The sequence below is a fragment of the Taeniopygia guttata genome, chromosome 32 (assembly GCF_048771995.1).
Source record: "Taeniopygia guttata chromosome 32, bTaeGut7.mat, whole genome shotgun sequence".
Taxonomy (NCBI): domain Eukaryota; kingdom Metazoa; phylum Chordata; class Aves; order Passeriformes; family Estrildidae; genus Taeniopygia; species Taeniopygia guttata.
In genome coordinates this window covers 608,996-626,582 of record NC_133057.1, presented here as the reverse complement: position 1 = coordinate 626,582, position 17,587 = coordinate 608,996, and the positions used below count along the sequence as shown (strand labels likewise).

At 49.2% G+C, this 17,587-nt stretch overlaps 1 protein-coding gene across 1 annotated transcript; it reads right to left on the bottom strand.

Moving 5' to 3' along the window:
* Positions 1-1,126: 1,126 nt before the first annotated feature.
* FGF11 (fibroblast growth factor 11) lies at positions 1,127-12,774 on the bottom strand. Its single transcript, XM_072920575.1, has 5 exons — positions 12,554-12,774; positions 10,899-11,009; positions 8,701-8,804; positions 3,602-3,800; positions 1,127-2,285 (listed from the first exon to the last, which is right to left on the bottom strand). Exons 1-5 carry the CDS (start codon positions 12,747-12,749, stop codon positions 2,188-2,190), a joined length of 708 nt encoding a protein of 235 aa, XP_072776676.1. The 5' UTR covers positions 12,750-12,774; the 3' UTR covers positions 1,127-2,187.
* Between the last annotated feature and the right edge of the window lie 4,813 nt (positions 12,775-17,587).

Sequence of the window (17,587 nt, the reverse complement as noted above, 5' to 3'; positions counted from 1 at the left end):
AAAAAATAATAAAATTGGACTAAAAAACCCAAAATTGAACTAAAAATTCCAAAATTAAAAAAAAAACCAAAAATTGAACTAAAAATTTCAAAATTGAAATAAAACCCAAAAATTGAACTAAAAAAGTCCAAAATTGAAATAAAACCCAAAAATTGAACTTAAAAAGTCCAAAGTTGAGCTAAAAAGTCCAAAATTGAGCTAAAAATTCCAAAATTGAACTAAAAAAGTACAAAATTGAATTAAGAATGACAAAATTGGACTAAAAAATCCAAAATGGAAATAAAACCCAAGAATTGAACTGAAAAAGTCCAAAATTGAGGTAAAAAGTAACAAAATTGGACTAAAAAAGTCCAAAGTTGAACTAAAAATAATAAACTTGGACTAACAATTCCAAATTTGAAATAAAACCCGAAAATTGAACTAAAAAAGTGCAAAATTGAGGTAAAAAAGAACAAAATTGGACTAAAAATTCCAAAATTGAAATAAAACCCAAAAATTGAACTAAAAAAGTCCAAAGTTGGACTAAAAATTTCAAAATTGAAATAAAACCCAAAAATTGAACTAAAAAAGATCAAAATTGGGCTAAAAAGTAACAAAATTGGACTAAAAATGCCAAAATTGAACCAAAAAACCCCCAAACCCAAAATCGAACGAAAAACTTCCAAAATTGAACTAAAAATGCCAAAATTGAGCTAAAAATTTTTAAATTGAACTAAAAATTCCAAAATTCACCCAAAAATCCCCCAACCCCAAAATCGAATGAAAAACTTCCAAAATTGAACTAAAAAAACCAAAAATTTACCCAAAGTCCCCAAAATTGAACCAAAAATTCCAAAATTGACCCCAAACCCCCAAAATTCCAAAATTCCACCAAAAAAAGCCAAAATCGAACCAAAACCCCGAAAACTGAACCAAAAAATCCCCAAAATTGAACCAAATAAATCCCCAAATTGATCCGAAAAATCAAAAAATTGATCCGGAAAACCCAAAATTAACCCCAAAAAACCCAAAATTAACCCCGAAAACCCCAAAATTGACCCACAAATCCCAACCCCGACCCCAAAAATTTCCGAAATGGACCCAAAAACCCCCAAATTGACCCAAAAACGAGCCCGGGGCGGTTGGAACCGGTACAAACTGGTTTTTATTGGGATCGAGCTGTCAATCATGCGGAGAAAGGGGCGGGGCCTCGCCGAGGGGGCGGGGCTTATTGCTCTGGGGGCGTGGCTTATTGCTCTGGGGGCGGGGCTTATTGCTCTGGGGGCGGGGCTTGCACAGTGAGGGGTCATAGAAAAGGGGCGTGGCCAAAGGGAAAGGGGCGTGGTCACAGAAAGGGGGCGTGGCTTGTGGGGGGGGCTCGGGTCCCCACGTGGCCGAGGGGGAATTTTTGGGGGAATTTTGGGATTTTTTTGGGGATTTTTTCGGGGGTTTTTGGGGGTTTTTGGTGTCCCCCCAGAGGGTCTCAGTGCAGGTTTTTTGGGGGGATTTTTGGGGATTTTTTAGGGGATTTTTGGGGGATTTTTGGGGGTTTTTTGGGGTTTTTTTGAGGGGAATTTTGGGTTTTTTTCAGGAGGGATTTTTGGGTTTCTTCTGTGGATTTTTGGGGGATTTTTCGGGAGGAAATTTTGGGGTTTTTTGAGGGATTTTTTTGGGAGAGAATTTGGGGATTTTTTCCAGGATTATTTGGGGTTTTTCAGGAGGGATTTTTGGGTTTCTTCCGTGGATTTTTGGGGATTTTTCAGGAGGAAATTTTGGGGTTTTTTGAGGGATTTTTTTGGTTTTTTTCAGGAGGGATTTTTTGGGTTTCTTCCATGGATTTCTGGATTTTTTGGGAGAGAATTTGGGGATTCTTTGAGGGATTATTTTGGGTTTTTTTGGGAGAGAATTTGGGGATTTTTTCCAGGATTTTTTGGGGTTTTCCGGGAGGGATTTTTGGGTTTCTTCTGTGGATTTTTGTGGATTTTTTGGGAGGGATTTTTGGGTTTTTTTAATGGGATTTTTTGGGGTTTTTTGGGCGGCAATTCTGGGATTTTTCAGGAGGGATTTTTGAGGTTTTTTTCAGCTTTTGGGGGATTTTTTTTTGAGGGATTTTTGGCTTTTTTCAGCTTTTTGGGGGGATTTTTCAGTGCAGGTTTTCATTTCTTGGAGAGGTCGGGGTCGCTCCGAGGTCAAAGGTCACAGGCGAGGTCAGAGGTCATCGGGGGGTGGGGGAGGGGTCCCGGGTGGGGGAGGGGTCCCGGGGGGCTCCTCCACCTCGTGCAGGGACGGCTCCCGGTACAGCGCCACTGCGGAGAGAAAATCCCCAAAATTCACCCCAAAATTCACCCAAAATCACCCCAAAATTCATCCCAAAATTTCACTCAAATCACCCCAAAATTCACCCCAAAATTCACCCCAAAATTCACCCCAAAATTCACCCAAATCCCCCCAAAATTCACCCCAAATTTCACCCAAATCCCCCCAAAATTCTCCCCAAACTCCCCCAAAATTCACCCCAAAATTCCCAAAAATCACCCCAAAATTCACCCCCCCAAATCCCCCCAAAATTCACCCCCAAATTTCACCCCAATTTTGGGTCCCTGATCCCAAATTTTGGGTCCCAACCCCCAAATTTTGTGTCCAAATCTCCAAATTTTGGATCCCTGATCCCAATTTTTGGGTCCCAAACTCCAAATTTTGGTTCCAAGTCCCCAATTTTAGGTCCCAAACCTCAATTTTCGGTCCCTGATCTCCAATTTTCAGTCCCAAATCCTCAAACTTTATGCCCCAAAACCCCAAATTTTTGACCTCAAATCCCCAAATTTTGGGTCGAATTCCCCGATTTTTGGGTTCAAATCCCCAAATTTTGAGTCCCTGATCCCAAATTTGGTGTCCAAATCCCCAAATTTTGGGTCCCTGATTCCAAAATTTGGGTCCGAAATCTCCAATTTTTGGGTCCCAAAACCCCAATATTTGCTTTCCGAACTCCATTTTTTATGCCCCAAACCCCAATTTTTATACCCTAAACCCCCAATTTTTGGGTTAAGTTCCCCAAATTTTCGATCCCTGATCCCGAATTTTGGGTCCCAAACCCCAAATTTTGAGTCCCTGATCCCAATTTTTGGGTCCCAAATCCACGATTTTTGCTTCCTGAACCCCAATTTTTGCTCCCAAATCCACGATTTTTGGTCCCAAACCCCCAAATTTTTGACCTCAAATCCCAATTTTTTGGTCCCCAATCCCTGATTTTTGTGTCCAAATCCCCAAATATTGGCTCCGTGATCCCAAATTTTGGGTCCCAAGCCCCAAATTTTCGTTCCAAGTCCCCAATTTTTGCTTTCCAAACTTCATTTTTTATGCCCCAAACCCCAGATTTTTTGGTTTCCGCTCCCCGAATTTTGGGTCGAATTCCCAAATTTTGGATCTCTGATCCCAATTTTGGGTTCAAATCCCAAATTTTCTGTCCCTAATCCCTAATTTTCGATCCCAGATCTCCTATTTTCGATCCCAAATCCTCCATTTTTATGCCCCAAACCCCATTTTTTATACCCTAAACCCCCAAATTTTGGGTCAAATTCCCCAAATTTTTTGCTCCAAACCCCAAATTTCGTGTTTTTCTCACCCTCGAGCAGCTGGGGCAGGAAGTGCGCGGCCGCCTTGTCCTTGCGCACGCGGGGCCCGGCCATGGGGCGGCCGTGCCGGTCCAGCCCCAGGTACCAGGCGCGGCCCGAGCGGCGCTGCCGGTACAGCGCCGAGGCGTAGAGCACGTGCGAGCTCTGGAACACGCACTCCTTGAACCGGCACTCGGCGGTGAAGTGCACCTGTGGGCACACATGGGTGAGATGGGCACACCTGGGCACACCTGGGCACACCTGGGCACACCTGGGATACACCTGGGCACACCTGGGATTGAGCTGGGTACAACCAGGTACAACTGGGATACACCTGGGCACACCTGAGATACACCCAGGGCAGTCCTTGAAGCGGCACTCGGGGGTGAAGTGCACCTGCGGGCACACCTGGGTGAGATTGGCACACCTGGGCACACCTGGGCACACCTGGGCACACCTGGGCACAGCTGGGATAGAGCTGGGATACACCTGGGTATGCCCCAAGGACACCCAGGGCACTCCTTGAAGCGGCACTCGGGGGTGAAGTGTACCTGTGGGCACACCTGAGTCACCTGGGCACACCTGGGCACACCTGGGCACACCTGGGCACACCTGGGCACACCTGAGATAGAGCCAGGTACACCTGGGATAGAGCCAGGTACAACTGGGATACACCTGAGATACACCCAGGGCACTCCTTGAACCGGCACTCGGGGGTAAAATGTACCTGTGGGCACACCTGAGTTACCTGGGCACACCTGGGCACACCTGGGCACAGCTGGGCACACCTGGGCACACCTGGGATACACCTGAGCACACCTGGGTACAACTGGGATAAACCTGAGTACACCTGAGATACACCCAGGGCACTCCTTGAACCGGCACTCGGCGGTGAAATGCACCTGTGGGCACACCTGAGTTACCTGGGCACACCTGGGCACACCTGGGCACACCTGGGCACACCTGGGCACACCTGGGCACACCTGAGATACACCTGAGTACAGCTGGGATACACCTGGGCACACCTGGGATACACCTGGGATACACCCAGGGCACTCCTTGAACCGGCACTCGGCGGTGAAATGTACCTGTGGGCACACCTGGGTTACCTGGGCACACCTGGGCACACCTGGGATACACCTGAGTACACCTGGGATAGAGCCACACACACCCCAGGGACACCCAGGGCACTCCTTGAACCGGCACTCGGGGGTAAAATGTACCTGTGGGGGTACCTGAGTTACCTGGGCACACCTGGGCACACCTGGGCATAGCTGAGATACACCTGGGTACACCTGGGATACACCCAGGGCACTCCTTGAAGCGGCACTCGGGGGTGAAATGTACCTGTGGGGGCACCTGGGTTACCTGGGCACACCTGAGATACACCTGGGATACACCTGAGTACAGCTGGGATAGAGCCGGGCACACCCCAGGGACACCCAGGGCACTCCTTGAAGCGGCACTCGGGGGTGAAGTGCACCTGTGGGGGCACCTGAGTTACCTGGGCACACCTGGGCACACCTGGGCACACCTGGGCATACCTTAGATACAGCCAGGTACACCTGGGATAGAGCCGGGTACACCCGGGATACACCCCAGGGACACCCAGGGCACTCCTTGAAGCGGCACTCGGGGGTAAAATGGACCTGTGGGCACACCTGGGTGAGATTGGCACACCTGGGCACACCTGGGCACACCTGGGCACACCTGGGCACACCTGGGATAGAGTTGGGTACACCCAGGTACACCTGAGATACAGCTGAGTACACCTGGAATACACCCCAGGCACTCCTTGAAGCGGCACTCGGGGGTGAAGTGCACCTGCGGGCACACCTGGGTGAGATGGGCACACCTGGGCACACCTGAGATACACCTGGGCACACCTGGGATACACTTTAGATACAGCCAGGTACACCTGGGATAGAGCCGGGTACAACTGGGATACACCCCAAGGACACCCAGGGCACTCCTTGAAGCGGCACTCGGGGGTAAAATGTACCTGCGGGCACACCTGGGTTACCTGGGCACACCTGGGCACACCTGGGCACACCTGGGCACACCTGGGATAGAGCCACATGGCACACCCCAGGGACACCCAGGGCACTCCTTGAACCGGCACTCGGGGGTGAAGTGCACCTGTGGGCACACCTGAGTTACCTGGGCACACCTGGGCACACCTGGGCACACCTGAGATAGAGCTGGGTACAACCAGGGACAACTGGGATACACCCAGGGCACTCCTTGAAGCGGCACTCGGGGGTGAAGTGTACCTGGGGGAGTACACCTGGGTTACCTGGGCACACCTGGGCACACCTGGGCACACCTGGGCACACCTGAGATATACCTGGGTACAACCAGGTACACCTGGGTACAACTGGGATACACCCCAGGGACACCCAGGGCACTCCTTGAACCGGCACTCGGGGGTGAAGTGCACCTGGGGGGGCACCTGAGTTACCTGGGCACACCTGGGCACACCTGGGCACACCTGAGATAGAGCTGGGATACACCTGGGCACACCTGGGCACACCTGGGTACACCTGAGATACAGCCAGGTACACCTGAGATACACCCAGGGCACTCCTTGAACCGGCACTCGGGGGTGAAGTGCACCTGTGGGGGCACCAGGGTTACCTGGGCACACCTGGGTTACCTGGGCACACCTGGGCACACCTGGGATACACCTTAGATACAGCCAGGTACATCTGAGATACACCCAGGGCACTCCTTGAACCGGCACTCGGCGGTGAAGTGCACCTGTGGGGGCACCTGAGTTACCTGGGCACACCTGGGCACACCTGGGATACACCTGAGTACACCTGGGTACAGCTGGGATAGAGCTGGGTACACCCGGGATACACCCAGGGCACTCCTTGAAGCGGCACTCGGCGGTGAAATGTACCTGGGGGGGCACCGGGGTTACCTGGGCACACCTGGGCACACCTGGGCACACCTGGGCACACCTGAGATACAGCCAGGTACACCTGGGATACACCCAGGGCACTCCTTGAACCGGCACTCGGGGGTAAAATGCACCTGTGGGCACACCTGGGTTACCTGGGCACACCTGGGCACACCTGGGATTGAGCTGGATACACCTGAGATAGAGCCACATACACCCCAGGGACACCCAGGGCACTCCTTGAAGCGGCACTCGGCGGTGAAGTGCACCTGCGGGGGCACCGGGGTTACCTGGGCACACCTGAGATACACCTGAGATACACCTGAGCACACTTGGGATACACCTGGGTACAACTGGGTACACCTGGGATAGAGCCACATACACCCAGGATACACCCAGGGCACTCCTTGAACCGGCACTCGGCGGTGAAATGTACCTGTGGGCACACCTGGGTTACCTGGGCACACCTGGGCACACCTGAGATACACCTGGGATAGAGTTGGGTACAACCAGGTACACCTGGGCACACCTGAGATACACCTGGGTACAACCAGGTACACCTGAGATAGAGCCGGGCACACCTGAGATACACCTGAGTACACCTGAGATAGAGCCGGGCACACCCCAGGGACACCCAGGGCACTCCTTGAAGCGGCACTCAGGGGTAAAATGTACCTGTGGGCACACCTGAGTTACCTGGGCACACCTGGGCATACCTGGGCACACCTGGGCACACCTGGGCACACCTGGGCATAGCTGAGATAGAGCTGGGTACACCTGAGATACACCCCAGGGACACCCAGGGCACTCCTTGAACCGGCACTCGGGGGTAAAATGCACCTGTGGGCACACCTGGGTTACCTGGGCACACCTGGGCACACCTGAGATACACCTGGGCACACCTGGGTACAAACAGGTACACCTGGGCACACCTGAGATACAGCTGGGGGCACCTGGGATACACCTGGGATACACCTGGGCACACCTGGGATACACCTGGGCACACCTGGGCACACCTGGGCACACCTGGGATACACCTGAGTACACCTGAGATACACCTGGGCACACCTGAGACACACCTGAGATACACCTGGGCACACCTGGGCACACCTGGGCACACCTGGGGGCATTTTTGGGGGGTCCCAGGATGGGTTTTGGGGGGAATTTGGACATTTTTGGGGTGGATTTTGGGTTTTTTGGGGTAAATTTTGGGATTTTTTAATTGGGATTTTGGGATTTTGGAGTGAATTTCAGATTTTGGGGGGATTTTGAGGTTTTTGGGGTTTTTAGGTTGGATTTTTGGGGTGGATTTTGGGATTTTGGGGTGGATTTGGGGGATTTTGGGGGATTTTGGGGATTTTGGGGTTGGATTTGGGAGATTTTTGGGATTTGTGGGATTTTGGGATTGGATTTAGGGGATTTTTGGGATTTTGGGGTGGATTTTGGGATTTTGGGTTTTTAGGTCAGATTTTTGGGGTGGATTTGGGGGTTTTGGGGTGGATTTGGGGGATTTTTGGGTTTTTTTGAGGGGTTTTGGGGTGGATTTTGGGGTTTTGGGGAATTTTTGGGATTTTGGGATTGGATTTGGGGAATTTCGGGGATTTTGGGGGGGATTTGGGTTCTTTTTTTTAATTTTTGGTGGATTTTGGGGGTTTTGGGGTAGGTGTTGGGGTTTTGGGGGATTTTTGGGATTTTGAGGTGGATTTTGGGATTTTTGGATTTTTAGGTCGGATTTTGGGATTTTGGGGTGGATTTTGGGGGTGGATTTTGGGGATATTTGGGATTTTGGGGTGGATTTTGGGGTTTTGGGGTATTTTTGGGATTTTGGGGTGGATTTGTTTTTTTTTTTAAATTCTGGGGTGGATTTTGGGGGGTTTTGGGGTAGATTTTGGGGTGGATTTTGGGATTTTGGGGGGGATTTGGGGGACTTTTGGAATTTTTGGGATTTTGGGGTGGATTTCTTTTTTTTCTCAATTTTGGGTGGATTTTGGGGGTTTTGGGGTAGATTTCGGGTTTTTTATGATGTTTTTTGTGGTGGATTTTGGGATTTTGGGGCGGATTTGGGTTTTCTTTTTTTATTTTGGGTGGATTTTGCCGTTTTCGGGGCAGATTTCGGGGTGGATTTTGTGGTTTTTTTGGGGGAATTTTTGAGGATTTTCAGGTTGGATTTTTTGGGGTGAACTTGGGGGATTTTGGGGCACTCACGGAGGTGTAGACGAGGCCGGCGCCGTTCATGGCCACGTAACGACCGGCGCGGGTGCCCTGGATGGCCACGACGCGGAGCCCCACCGGGATCAGGTTAAAGAGGGCTGGGAGAGGGGGAAAAACCAGTAAAAACCAGTAAAAACCAGTAAAAACCAGTAAAAACCAGTAAAAACCAGTATAAACCAGTAAAAAATGGTAAAAAATGGTAAAAAATGCTAAAAAATGGTAAAAAACCCATAAAAACCAGTATAAACCAGTATAAACCAGTAACCCCAATCGGCCACGACGCGGAGCCCCACCGGGATCAGGTTAAACAGTGCTGGGGAGGGGGAAAATACCAGTAAAAACCAGTATAAACCAGTAAAAAATGGTAAAAAACAGTAAAAAATTGTAAAAACCAGTAAAAAATGGTAAAAAACCCATAAAAACCAGTATAAACCAGTATAAACCAGTAAAAACCAGTAACCCCAATCGGCCACGACGTGGAGCCCCACCGGGATCAGGTTAAACAGTGCTGGGAGAGGGGGAAAAACCAGTAAAAACCAGTATAAACCAGTAAAAAATGGTAAAAACCAGTAAAAACCAGTAAAAAATGGTAAAAAATGGTATAAACCAGTATAAACCAGTATAAACCAGTAACCCCAATCAGCCACGACGCGGAGCCCCACCGGGATCAGGTTAAAGAGGGCTGGGAGGGAGAAAATACCAGTAAAAACCAGTATAAACCAGTAAAAACCAGTATAAACCAGTATAAACCAGTAAAAACCAGTAACCCCAATTGGCCACGACGCGGAGCCCCACTGGGATCAGGTTAAAGAGGGCTGGGAGGGTGAAAAATACCAGTAAAAACCAGTAAAAACCAGTAAAAACCAGTAAAAACCAGTAAAAAATGGTAAAAAATGGTAAAAAGTGGTAAAAAAACCATAAAAACCAGTATAAACCAGTATAAACCAGTAACCCCAATCGGCCACGACGCGGAGCCCCACCGGGATCAGGTTAAAGAGGGCTGGGGAGGGGAAAATACCAGTATAAACCAGTAAAAACCAGTAAAAACCAGTAAAAACCAGTAAAAACTGGTAAAAACCAGTAAAAAATGGTAAAAAACCCATAAAAACCAGTATAAACCAGTATAAACCAGTAACCCCAATCGGCCACGACACGGAGCCCCACCGGGATCAGGTTAAACAGCGCTGGGAAGGGGGAAAAACCAGTAAAAACCAGTATAAACCAGTATAAACCAGTAAAAACCAGTAAAAATGGTAAAAAATGGTAAAAAACCCATAAAAACCAGTATAAACCAGTAAAAACCAGTAACCCCAATCGGCCACGACGCGGAGCCCGACCGGGATCAGGTTAAAGAGGGCTGGGAGGGGGGAAAAACCAGTAAAAACCAGTATAAACCAGTATAAACCAGTATAAACCGGTAAAAAACTGTAAAAAACGGTAAAAAACCAGTAAAAAATGGTAAAAAACCCATATAAACCAGTATAAACCAGTATAAACCAGTATAAACCAGTAACCCCAATCGGCCACGACGCGGAGCCCCACCGGGATCAGGTTAAAGAGGGCTGCGAGGGGGAGAAAAACCAGTAAAAACCAGTATAAACCAGTAAAAAACAGTAAAAAATGGTAAAAACCGGTAAAAAATGGTAAAAAACCCATAAAAACCAGTATAAACCAGTAAAAACCAGTATGAACCAGTAACCCCAATTGGCTATGACCTGGAGCCCGACCGGGATCAGGTTAAAGAGGGCTGCGAGGGGGAAAATACCAGTAAAAACCAGTATAAACCAGTATAAACCAGTAAAAAATGGTAAAAAATGGTAAAAACCAGTAAAAAATGGTAAAAACCCCATAAAAACCAGTATAAACCAGTATAAACCAGTATGAACCAGTAACCCCAATCGGCCACGACGCAGAGCCCGACCGGGATCAGGTTAAAGAGGGCTGGGAGGGGGAGAAAAACCAGTAAAAACCAGTATAAACCAGTATAAACCAGTATAACCAGTATAAACCAGTATAAACCAGTATAAACCAGTATAAAACTCACTGGCCGGGCCGGGCTCCTCGCGGGTCCCCTCCAGGCGCCCATCCCAAACCAGTATAACCAGTATAACCCAGTATAACCAGTATAACCAGTATAACCAGTATAAACCAGTACAAACCAGTATAAACCAGTATAAACCAGTAAGACTCACTGGCCGGGCCCGGCTCCTCGCGGGTCCCCTCCAGGCGCCCGTCGGGGCCCATCTGCAGGAAATGGCCGTGACCGCCCCGGAGCCGCGCCACCGCCCCGCGCAGCTGCGGCTCTGCGCCGAAAATACGGGATTTTAGCCCAAAATTAGTGCCAAAATCACCTGAATTTATCCCCAAATTAGTGCCCAAAAATAGGGGAATTTATCCCAAAATTAGTACCCAAAAATACAGGAATTTACCACAAAATTAATGCCGAAAACACGGGAATTTACCCCAAATTAACACCCAAAACCACGGGAATTTACCCCAAAATTAGTGCCCAAAAATACCGGAATCTACCCCAAAAATAGTGCCCAAAAATAGGAGAATTTCACCCAAAATTAGTGCCCAAAAATAGGGGAATTTACCCCAAAATTAGTGCCAAAATCACCCGAATTTACCCCAAAATTAACACCCAAAAATACGGAAATCACCTCAAGTTAAATACCCCAAAAACATGGGAATTTACCCCAAAATTAGTGCCAAAAAATAGGGGAATTTCACCCAAAATTAACACCCAAAAATACGGGAATTTACCCCAAAAATAGTGCCAAAACCACCGGAATTTATCCCAAAATTAACACCCCAAAAACACGGGAATTTACCCCAAAATTAATGCCAAAAACCACCAGAATTTACCCCAAAAATAGTGCCCAAAATAGGGGAAATCATCCCAAAATTAGTGCCCAAAATTAATACCCAAAACCACAGGAATTCACCCCAAAATTAGTGCCCAAAACCACCGGAATTTACCCCAAAATTAGTGCCGAAAACAGCGGGATTTACCCCAAAATTAACACCCCAAAATAGGGGAATTTACCCCCCAAAAAACACCCAAAAATAGGGGAATTTCACCCCAAAATTAACACCCAAAAACACGGGAATTTACCCCAAAATTAGTGCCCAAAAATAGGAGAATTTACCCCAAAATTAGTGCCCAAAACACCGGAATTTATCCCAAAAATTAGTGCCCAAAATAGGGGAAATCCACCCAAAAAATTCCCAAAAAATTCCCAAAAAATCCCCAAAAACTCCCAAAGAAACCTCAAAAAATTCCCAAAAAAGTCCCAAAAAATCCCAAAAAACTCCAAAAATATCCCCAAAAAAAAGCCCAAAAAATCCCCCAAAACCCCCCAAAATATCCCTAAAAAATCCAATAAAAACCCCAAAGAATCCCAAAAAATTCCCCAAAAAATCCCCAGAAATCCCCAAAAACCCCCCAAAAAAACCCTAAAAATTCCCAAAAAATCTCCAAAAAATCCCCAATAAAAACCCTAAAAAATCAAAAAAAAAAAAAAAACCCCAAAATTCCTAAAAAATTCCCATAAAAACCCCGAAAAAATCCCAAAAAAATCCCCAAAAAAATCCGAAAAAATCCCTAAACATTCCCCAAAAAATCCCAAAAAAACCCTCAAAAACCCCCAAAAAACCCCTAAAAATTCCCCAAAAAATCCCGAAAACCCCCCAAAAAATTCCCAAAAAAATTCCCAAAAAATCCAAAAAAATTCCCAAAAACCCCCCAAAACCACCCCCAAAAATTCCCAAAAAATCCTTAAAAAAAAAACCCAAATAAACCCAAAAAAATTCCCCTCAAAACCCCAAAATCCCCGTTCCTCACCGGGCGGTTTCTCCCTGGGGCGCCGCCCGCGGCCGCAGTCCCGCACTTTGGCCACGAGGCGGCGCAGCTGCCGCTGGCACAGCGATGGCGGCCGAGCGGCCGCGGGGGCGCGCGCGGGGCCCGAAGCGCGCGGGGCGGGCGCGTCCCGGGGGCCGCCGCGGCGCTGCCGGATCAGGGACGAGGCCAACGCCGCCATCGGGGGGATATTTGGGGGTTTTGGGGTTTTTTAGGGGTTTTTGGGGTTTTTGGAGGTTTTGGGGTTTTTTGGGGATTTTTTGGGATTTTTTTGGAGGGGGTTTTGAGGGATTTTTGGGGTTTTTTGGGGTTTTTTGGGGGATGCCTTTGGGGGTTTTGGGGAATTTTTCTGGGGGGTTTTGGAGAGGGTTTTGAGGGGGTTTGGGGGGATTTTTTGGGGTTTTGGGGGTTTTTGGGGGATTTTTTTGGGATTTTTTGGAGAGGGTTCTGAGAAGTTGTTGGGGTTTTTCAGGGTTTTTTTTGGGATTTTATTGGGGGGTTTTGAGGGTTTTTTGGGAGGTTTTGGGGGTTTTGGGGTTTTGGGGTTTTTTGGGGATTTTTTGGCGGGATTTTTTGGAGAGGGTTTTGAGGGGTTTTTGGGGGAGTTTTGGGGGTTCTTTTAGGGATTTTTTGGGATTTTTTGGGGATTTTTTGGAGGGGGTTTGGAGGAGTTTTTTGGGGTTTTTTGGGATTTTTTGGACGGGGTTTGGAGAAGTTTTTGAGGATTTTTTGGGATTTTTTAGGGATTTTTTGGAGAAGTTTTGAGGGGTTTTTGAGGATCTTTTTGTGATTTTTTAGGAATTTTGGGGGGAGGGTTGAGGGGGTTTTGGGGGGTTTTGGGGGTTTTTTGGGATTTTTGTGGGGTTTTGGGGTTTTGGGGTTTTTTGGAGAGGGTTTTGAGAGTTTTTTGGGGGTTTTGGGGTTTTTTTGGGATTTTTTGGAGGGGGTTTTGAGGGGATTTTTTTGGGGTTTTTTGGGGGATTTTTTGGGATTTTTTTGGAGGGGCTTTTGAGAGGTTTTTGGGGGGTTTTGGAGGGATTTTTGGGGTTTGGGGTTCTTGGGGATTTTTTGGGATTTTTTTTTTTATTTTTTGGGGATTTTTTGGGGGACTTTTTGAGGATTTTTTGGGGATTTCTTGGGGATTTTTGGGGGCACTTTTCGGGGAGTTTGGGGCCTTTTTTGGGGGGTTTTTGGGAATTTCTTTGGGGGGTTTCAGGGGTTTACGGGATTTTTTGGGGTTTGGGGTTTTTTTTTAGGGATTTTGGGGATTTTTTGGGGGGTTTTGGTTTGTTTTTTTTTTAAGGGGTTTTTGGGATTTTTTTAGGCATTTTTGGAGGTTTTTTTGGGGGATTTTTCTGGGGTTTTTGCAAGGGTTTGAAAGGGTTTTTTGGGGTTTTTTTGGCAGTTTTGGGAAAATTTTGGGGGATTTTGGGAGTTTTTGTGTTTTTTTGGGATTTTTAGGGTCTTTTTTGGGTTTTTTGGGGGGGGTTTGGGGATATGTTTTGGGTTTTGGGAGGGTTTCTTGGGGCTTTTGGGGTTTTTTTGGTCCTTTTGGGGTTTATTGGGGGGGCTATTGGGGGGGGTTCATAATTTTGGGGTTTTTTGGGGGTTTTTGGGTATTGAGGTTTTTTCAGGGTTTTTTTTTTGATTTTTGGGGGAGTTTGAGGGATTTTTGGGGTTTTTATGGGGGATTTGGGGGTTTTTTTTGGGTTTTTTGGATTTTTTGGGGTTTTTGGGGGATTTTGGGGGTTTCGGGGGGAATTTGGAGTTTTTGGGGGGGATTGAGGATTTTTTGGGGAGTTTTGGGGAGTTTTTGGTTTTTTTGGCAGAGGTTGAGGGATTTTTTGGGGTTTTTTTGTGTTTTTTTTGGTGTTTTGAGGGGTTTTTGGGGGGGTTTGGGGTTTTTTTTGAATTCTGAGATTTTTGGGGGGATTTCTTGGGGTTTTTTGGCAGTTTTCAGGATGTTTTTGGTTTTTTGGGGGTTTTTTGAGGGGTTTGGGGGGAAATAAAAATTTTTAGAAAATTTTTCGTGTCTTGTGGAATTTTTGGGTGGGTTTGGGGTTTTTTGGGGGCAGTTTTGGGTTTTTTGGGGATTTTTTGAGGGGGTCAGATTTTTCTGGGGGAGATTTTTGGGGTTTTTTGGGTGGGTTTGGGTTTTTCCTAAGAGTTTTGGGAATTCGGGAGTTTTTGGGGGGAGTTTTGGGGGTTTAAAGAGAATTTTGGAGATTTTGGGGAGATTTTGGAGGGGATTTGGGGAGATTTTTGGGGATTTTGGGGGGGAATTTGAGGGATTTTCAAGTTTTTTTTGGAGATTTTGGGGATTTTTGGGGAGATTTTTGGGGGATTTGGGGAGGTTTTAGAGATTTTTGGGAATTTTTAGAGATTTTGGGGGATTTGGGGATTTTTAGAGATTTTGGGAATTTTTAGAGATTTGGGGGATTTGGGGTGGATTTTTTGGGAATTTTGGGGAGATTTTTGGAAATTTTTAGAGATTTTTGGGAATTTTTAAAGATTTTGGGGAAAATTGGGGACTTTTAGAGATTTTGGGGAAGAATTTAGAGATTTTTGGGGTTTTTTAGAGATTTTGGGAAATTTTGCAGATTTTCGGGGGAAATTTCGGGGAAATTTTGGGAATTTTTGGGGGGGGCGGTCCCGAGGGGGGGTGGGGGAGGGGGTCTCAGCGTTGTGGGCGGGGCTTCCGAAAATCTGAGGCGAATTTTGGGGGTTTGGGGGGGGGTCGCGGTGGGATCACGTGACTCGCGCGGGGTGGGGGAGGGGTCGGGGGTGAGGGTGGGGGAGGGGTGAGGGTGGGGGAGGGGCGGAGGATTTTTTTGGGGTTTTCCCGAAGCCGCGCGCGGGGATTTTGGGGTGGGGGAGGGGCTGGGGGGGATTTTTGGGGTGGGGGAGGGGCCGGGGGGGTTTAGAGGGGTGGGGGAGGGGCTGGGGGGTGTTTTTTGGGGTGGGGGAGGGGCCGGGGGGGGTTTAGAGGGGTGGGGGAGGGGTCTGGGGGGTGTTTTTTGGGGTGGGGGAGGGGCTGTGGGGGGTTTTGGGGGGGTGGGGGAGGGGTCTAGGGGGTGTTTTTTGGGGTGGGGGAGGGGATTTTTGGGGTTTTCCCGAAGCCGCGCGCGGTTGGGGGGGGGAGGGGTGGGGGGATTTTTGGGGTGGGGGAGGGGAGGGGTCGCGTCCCGCGGGTGGGGGAGGGGCGGGGGGGTGGGGGAGGGGTCGCAGCGTCCGTCGGCGGCGGTGGGGGAGGGGCGGGGGGCGCGCGCGGCCGCCGCGGTCCCGCCGAGCCCGGGAGGGGGTGGGGGAGGGGCGGGGGTGGGGGAGGGGCGGTGTGGGGGGAGGGGCGCGCGCAGGCGCCCCGCGGGGGTGGGGGAGGGGCGTGGGCGAAGCTCCGCCCCCATCCCACGGAGCGGAGCGGATCGCGCCAGTTCAGACCAGTATAAACCAGTTTGGGGCATTATGGACCAGTATAAACCAGTATAAACCAGTTCAGACCAGTCTGGAGCGTGGATCTGAGCATGCCCAGCGCTTCCCAGTTCCTCCCAGTTTCTCCCAGTTCATCCCAGTCCCTCACAGTTAAATCCCAGTTTGTCCCAGTCCCATTTTAAGGCCTCCCAGTTCCCTCCCAGTTTGTCCCAGTCCCTCCCAGTCCATCCCAGTCCCTCCCAGTTTATCCCAGTTCCCTCCCAGTTTATCCCAGTCCCTCCCAGTCCCTCCCAGTTTCCTCCCAGTTTGTCCCAGTTCCCTCCCAGTCTATCCCAGTTCAATCCCAGTATGTCCCAGTCCCATTTTGAGCCCTCCCAGTCCATCCCAGTTCCCTCCCAGTTCAATCCCAGTTTATCCCAGTTCCCTCCCAGTTTATCCCAGTCCCTCCCAGTTCCCTCCCAGTTTGTCCCAGTTCAATCCCAGTCTATCCCAGTTCAATCCCAGTTTATCCCAGTTCAATCCCAGTTCAATCCCAGTTTATCCCAGTTAAATCCCAGTTTGTCCCAGTTCCTCCCAGTCCCCCCAGTTTGTCCCAGTTTATCCCAGTTCATCCCAGTCCCATTTTGACTCTTCCCAGTCCCTCCCAGTTCCCTCCCAGTTCATCCCAGTTCCCTCCCAGTTTGTCCCAGTCCCCCCCAGTTCCCCCCCAGGCCCTCCCAGTTTATCCCAGTTTATCCCAGTCCCTCCCAGTTCATCCCAGTCCATCCCAGTCCCCCCCAGTTTATCCCAGTTTATCCCAGTTCCCCCCCAGTTCAATTCCAGTCCCTCCCAGTTCAATCCCAGTTTGTCCCAGTTCATCCCGGTCTCTCCCAGTCCCTCCCAGTTCAATCCCAGTTTGTCCCAGTCCCATTTTGAGCCCCCCCAGTCCCTCCCAGTCCCTCCCAGTCCCTCCCAGTCCATCCCAGTCTATCCCAGTCCCTCCCAGTCCCTCCCAGTTTGTCCCAGTCCCTCCCAGTTTATCCCAGTTTGTCCCAGTCCATCCCAGTTCCCTCCCAGTTCCCTCCCAGTCCCTCCCAGTTCCGGCCCCGCCCCCTCACACAAATTCCGCCATTTCCGTTTTTTGTTTTTTTTAAACTTTTTTTTTTTGTCTCTTTTTCTTTCGGTTTTTTGTCCCTTTTTGGGTTTTTTTTTCCTAAAAACGCCCCCGGGGCCGCCCCTCCCCCCCGCCCCTCCCCCCACCCCCAAATCCTCCCCCCCCCCCCCCAAAATTCGGGAATAAAAATAGAAACTCTCGGGTGGGGGAGGGGCGGTGGGGGAAGGGGGGGGGGGAGGGGCGTCTCCATGGCAACCGCGGGGTCAAAGGTCACGGCGTTTTTTGGGGTGGGGGAGGGGCAGCAAAGATTTGGGGGTGGGGGGGGGGAGGGGACCCCCGCCCCTCCCCCACGTTTGGCACAAATTTGTTTTTTTGGGGGGAAAAAAAAGGAGAAAAAACCCAAAATTGGGGAAAATTGGGGTGGGGGAGGGGCGGGGGGGGGGGGAGGGGACCCCCCCTAAAAAATTCCCATTTTTTGGGGGGTTTTTGGGGTTTTT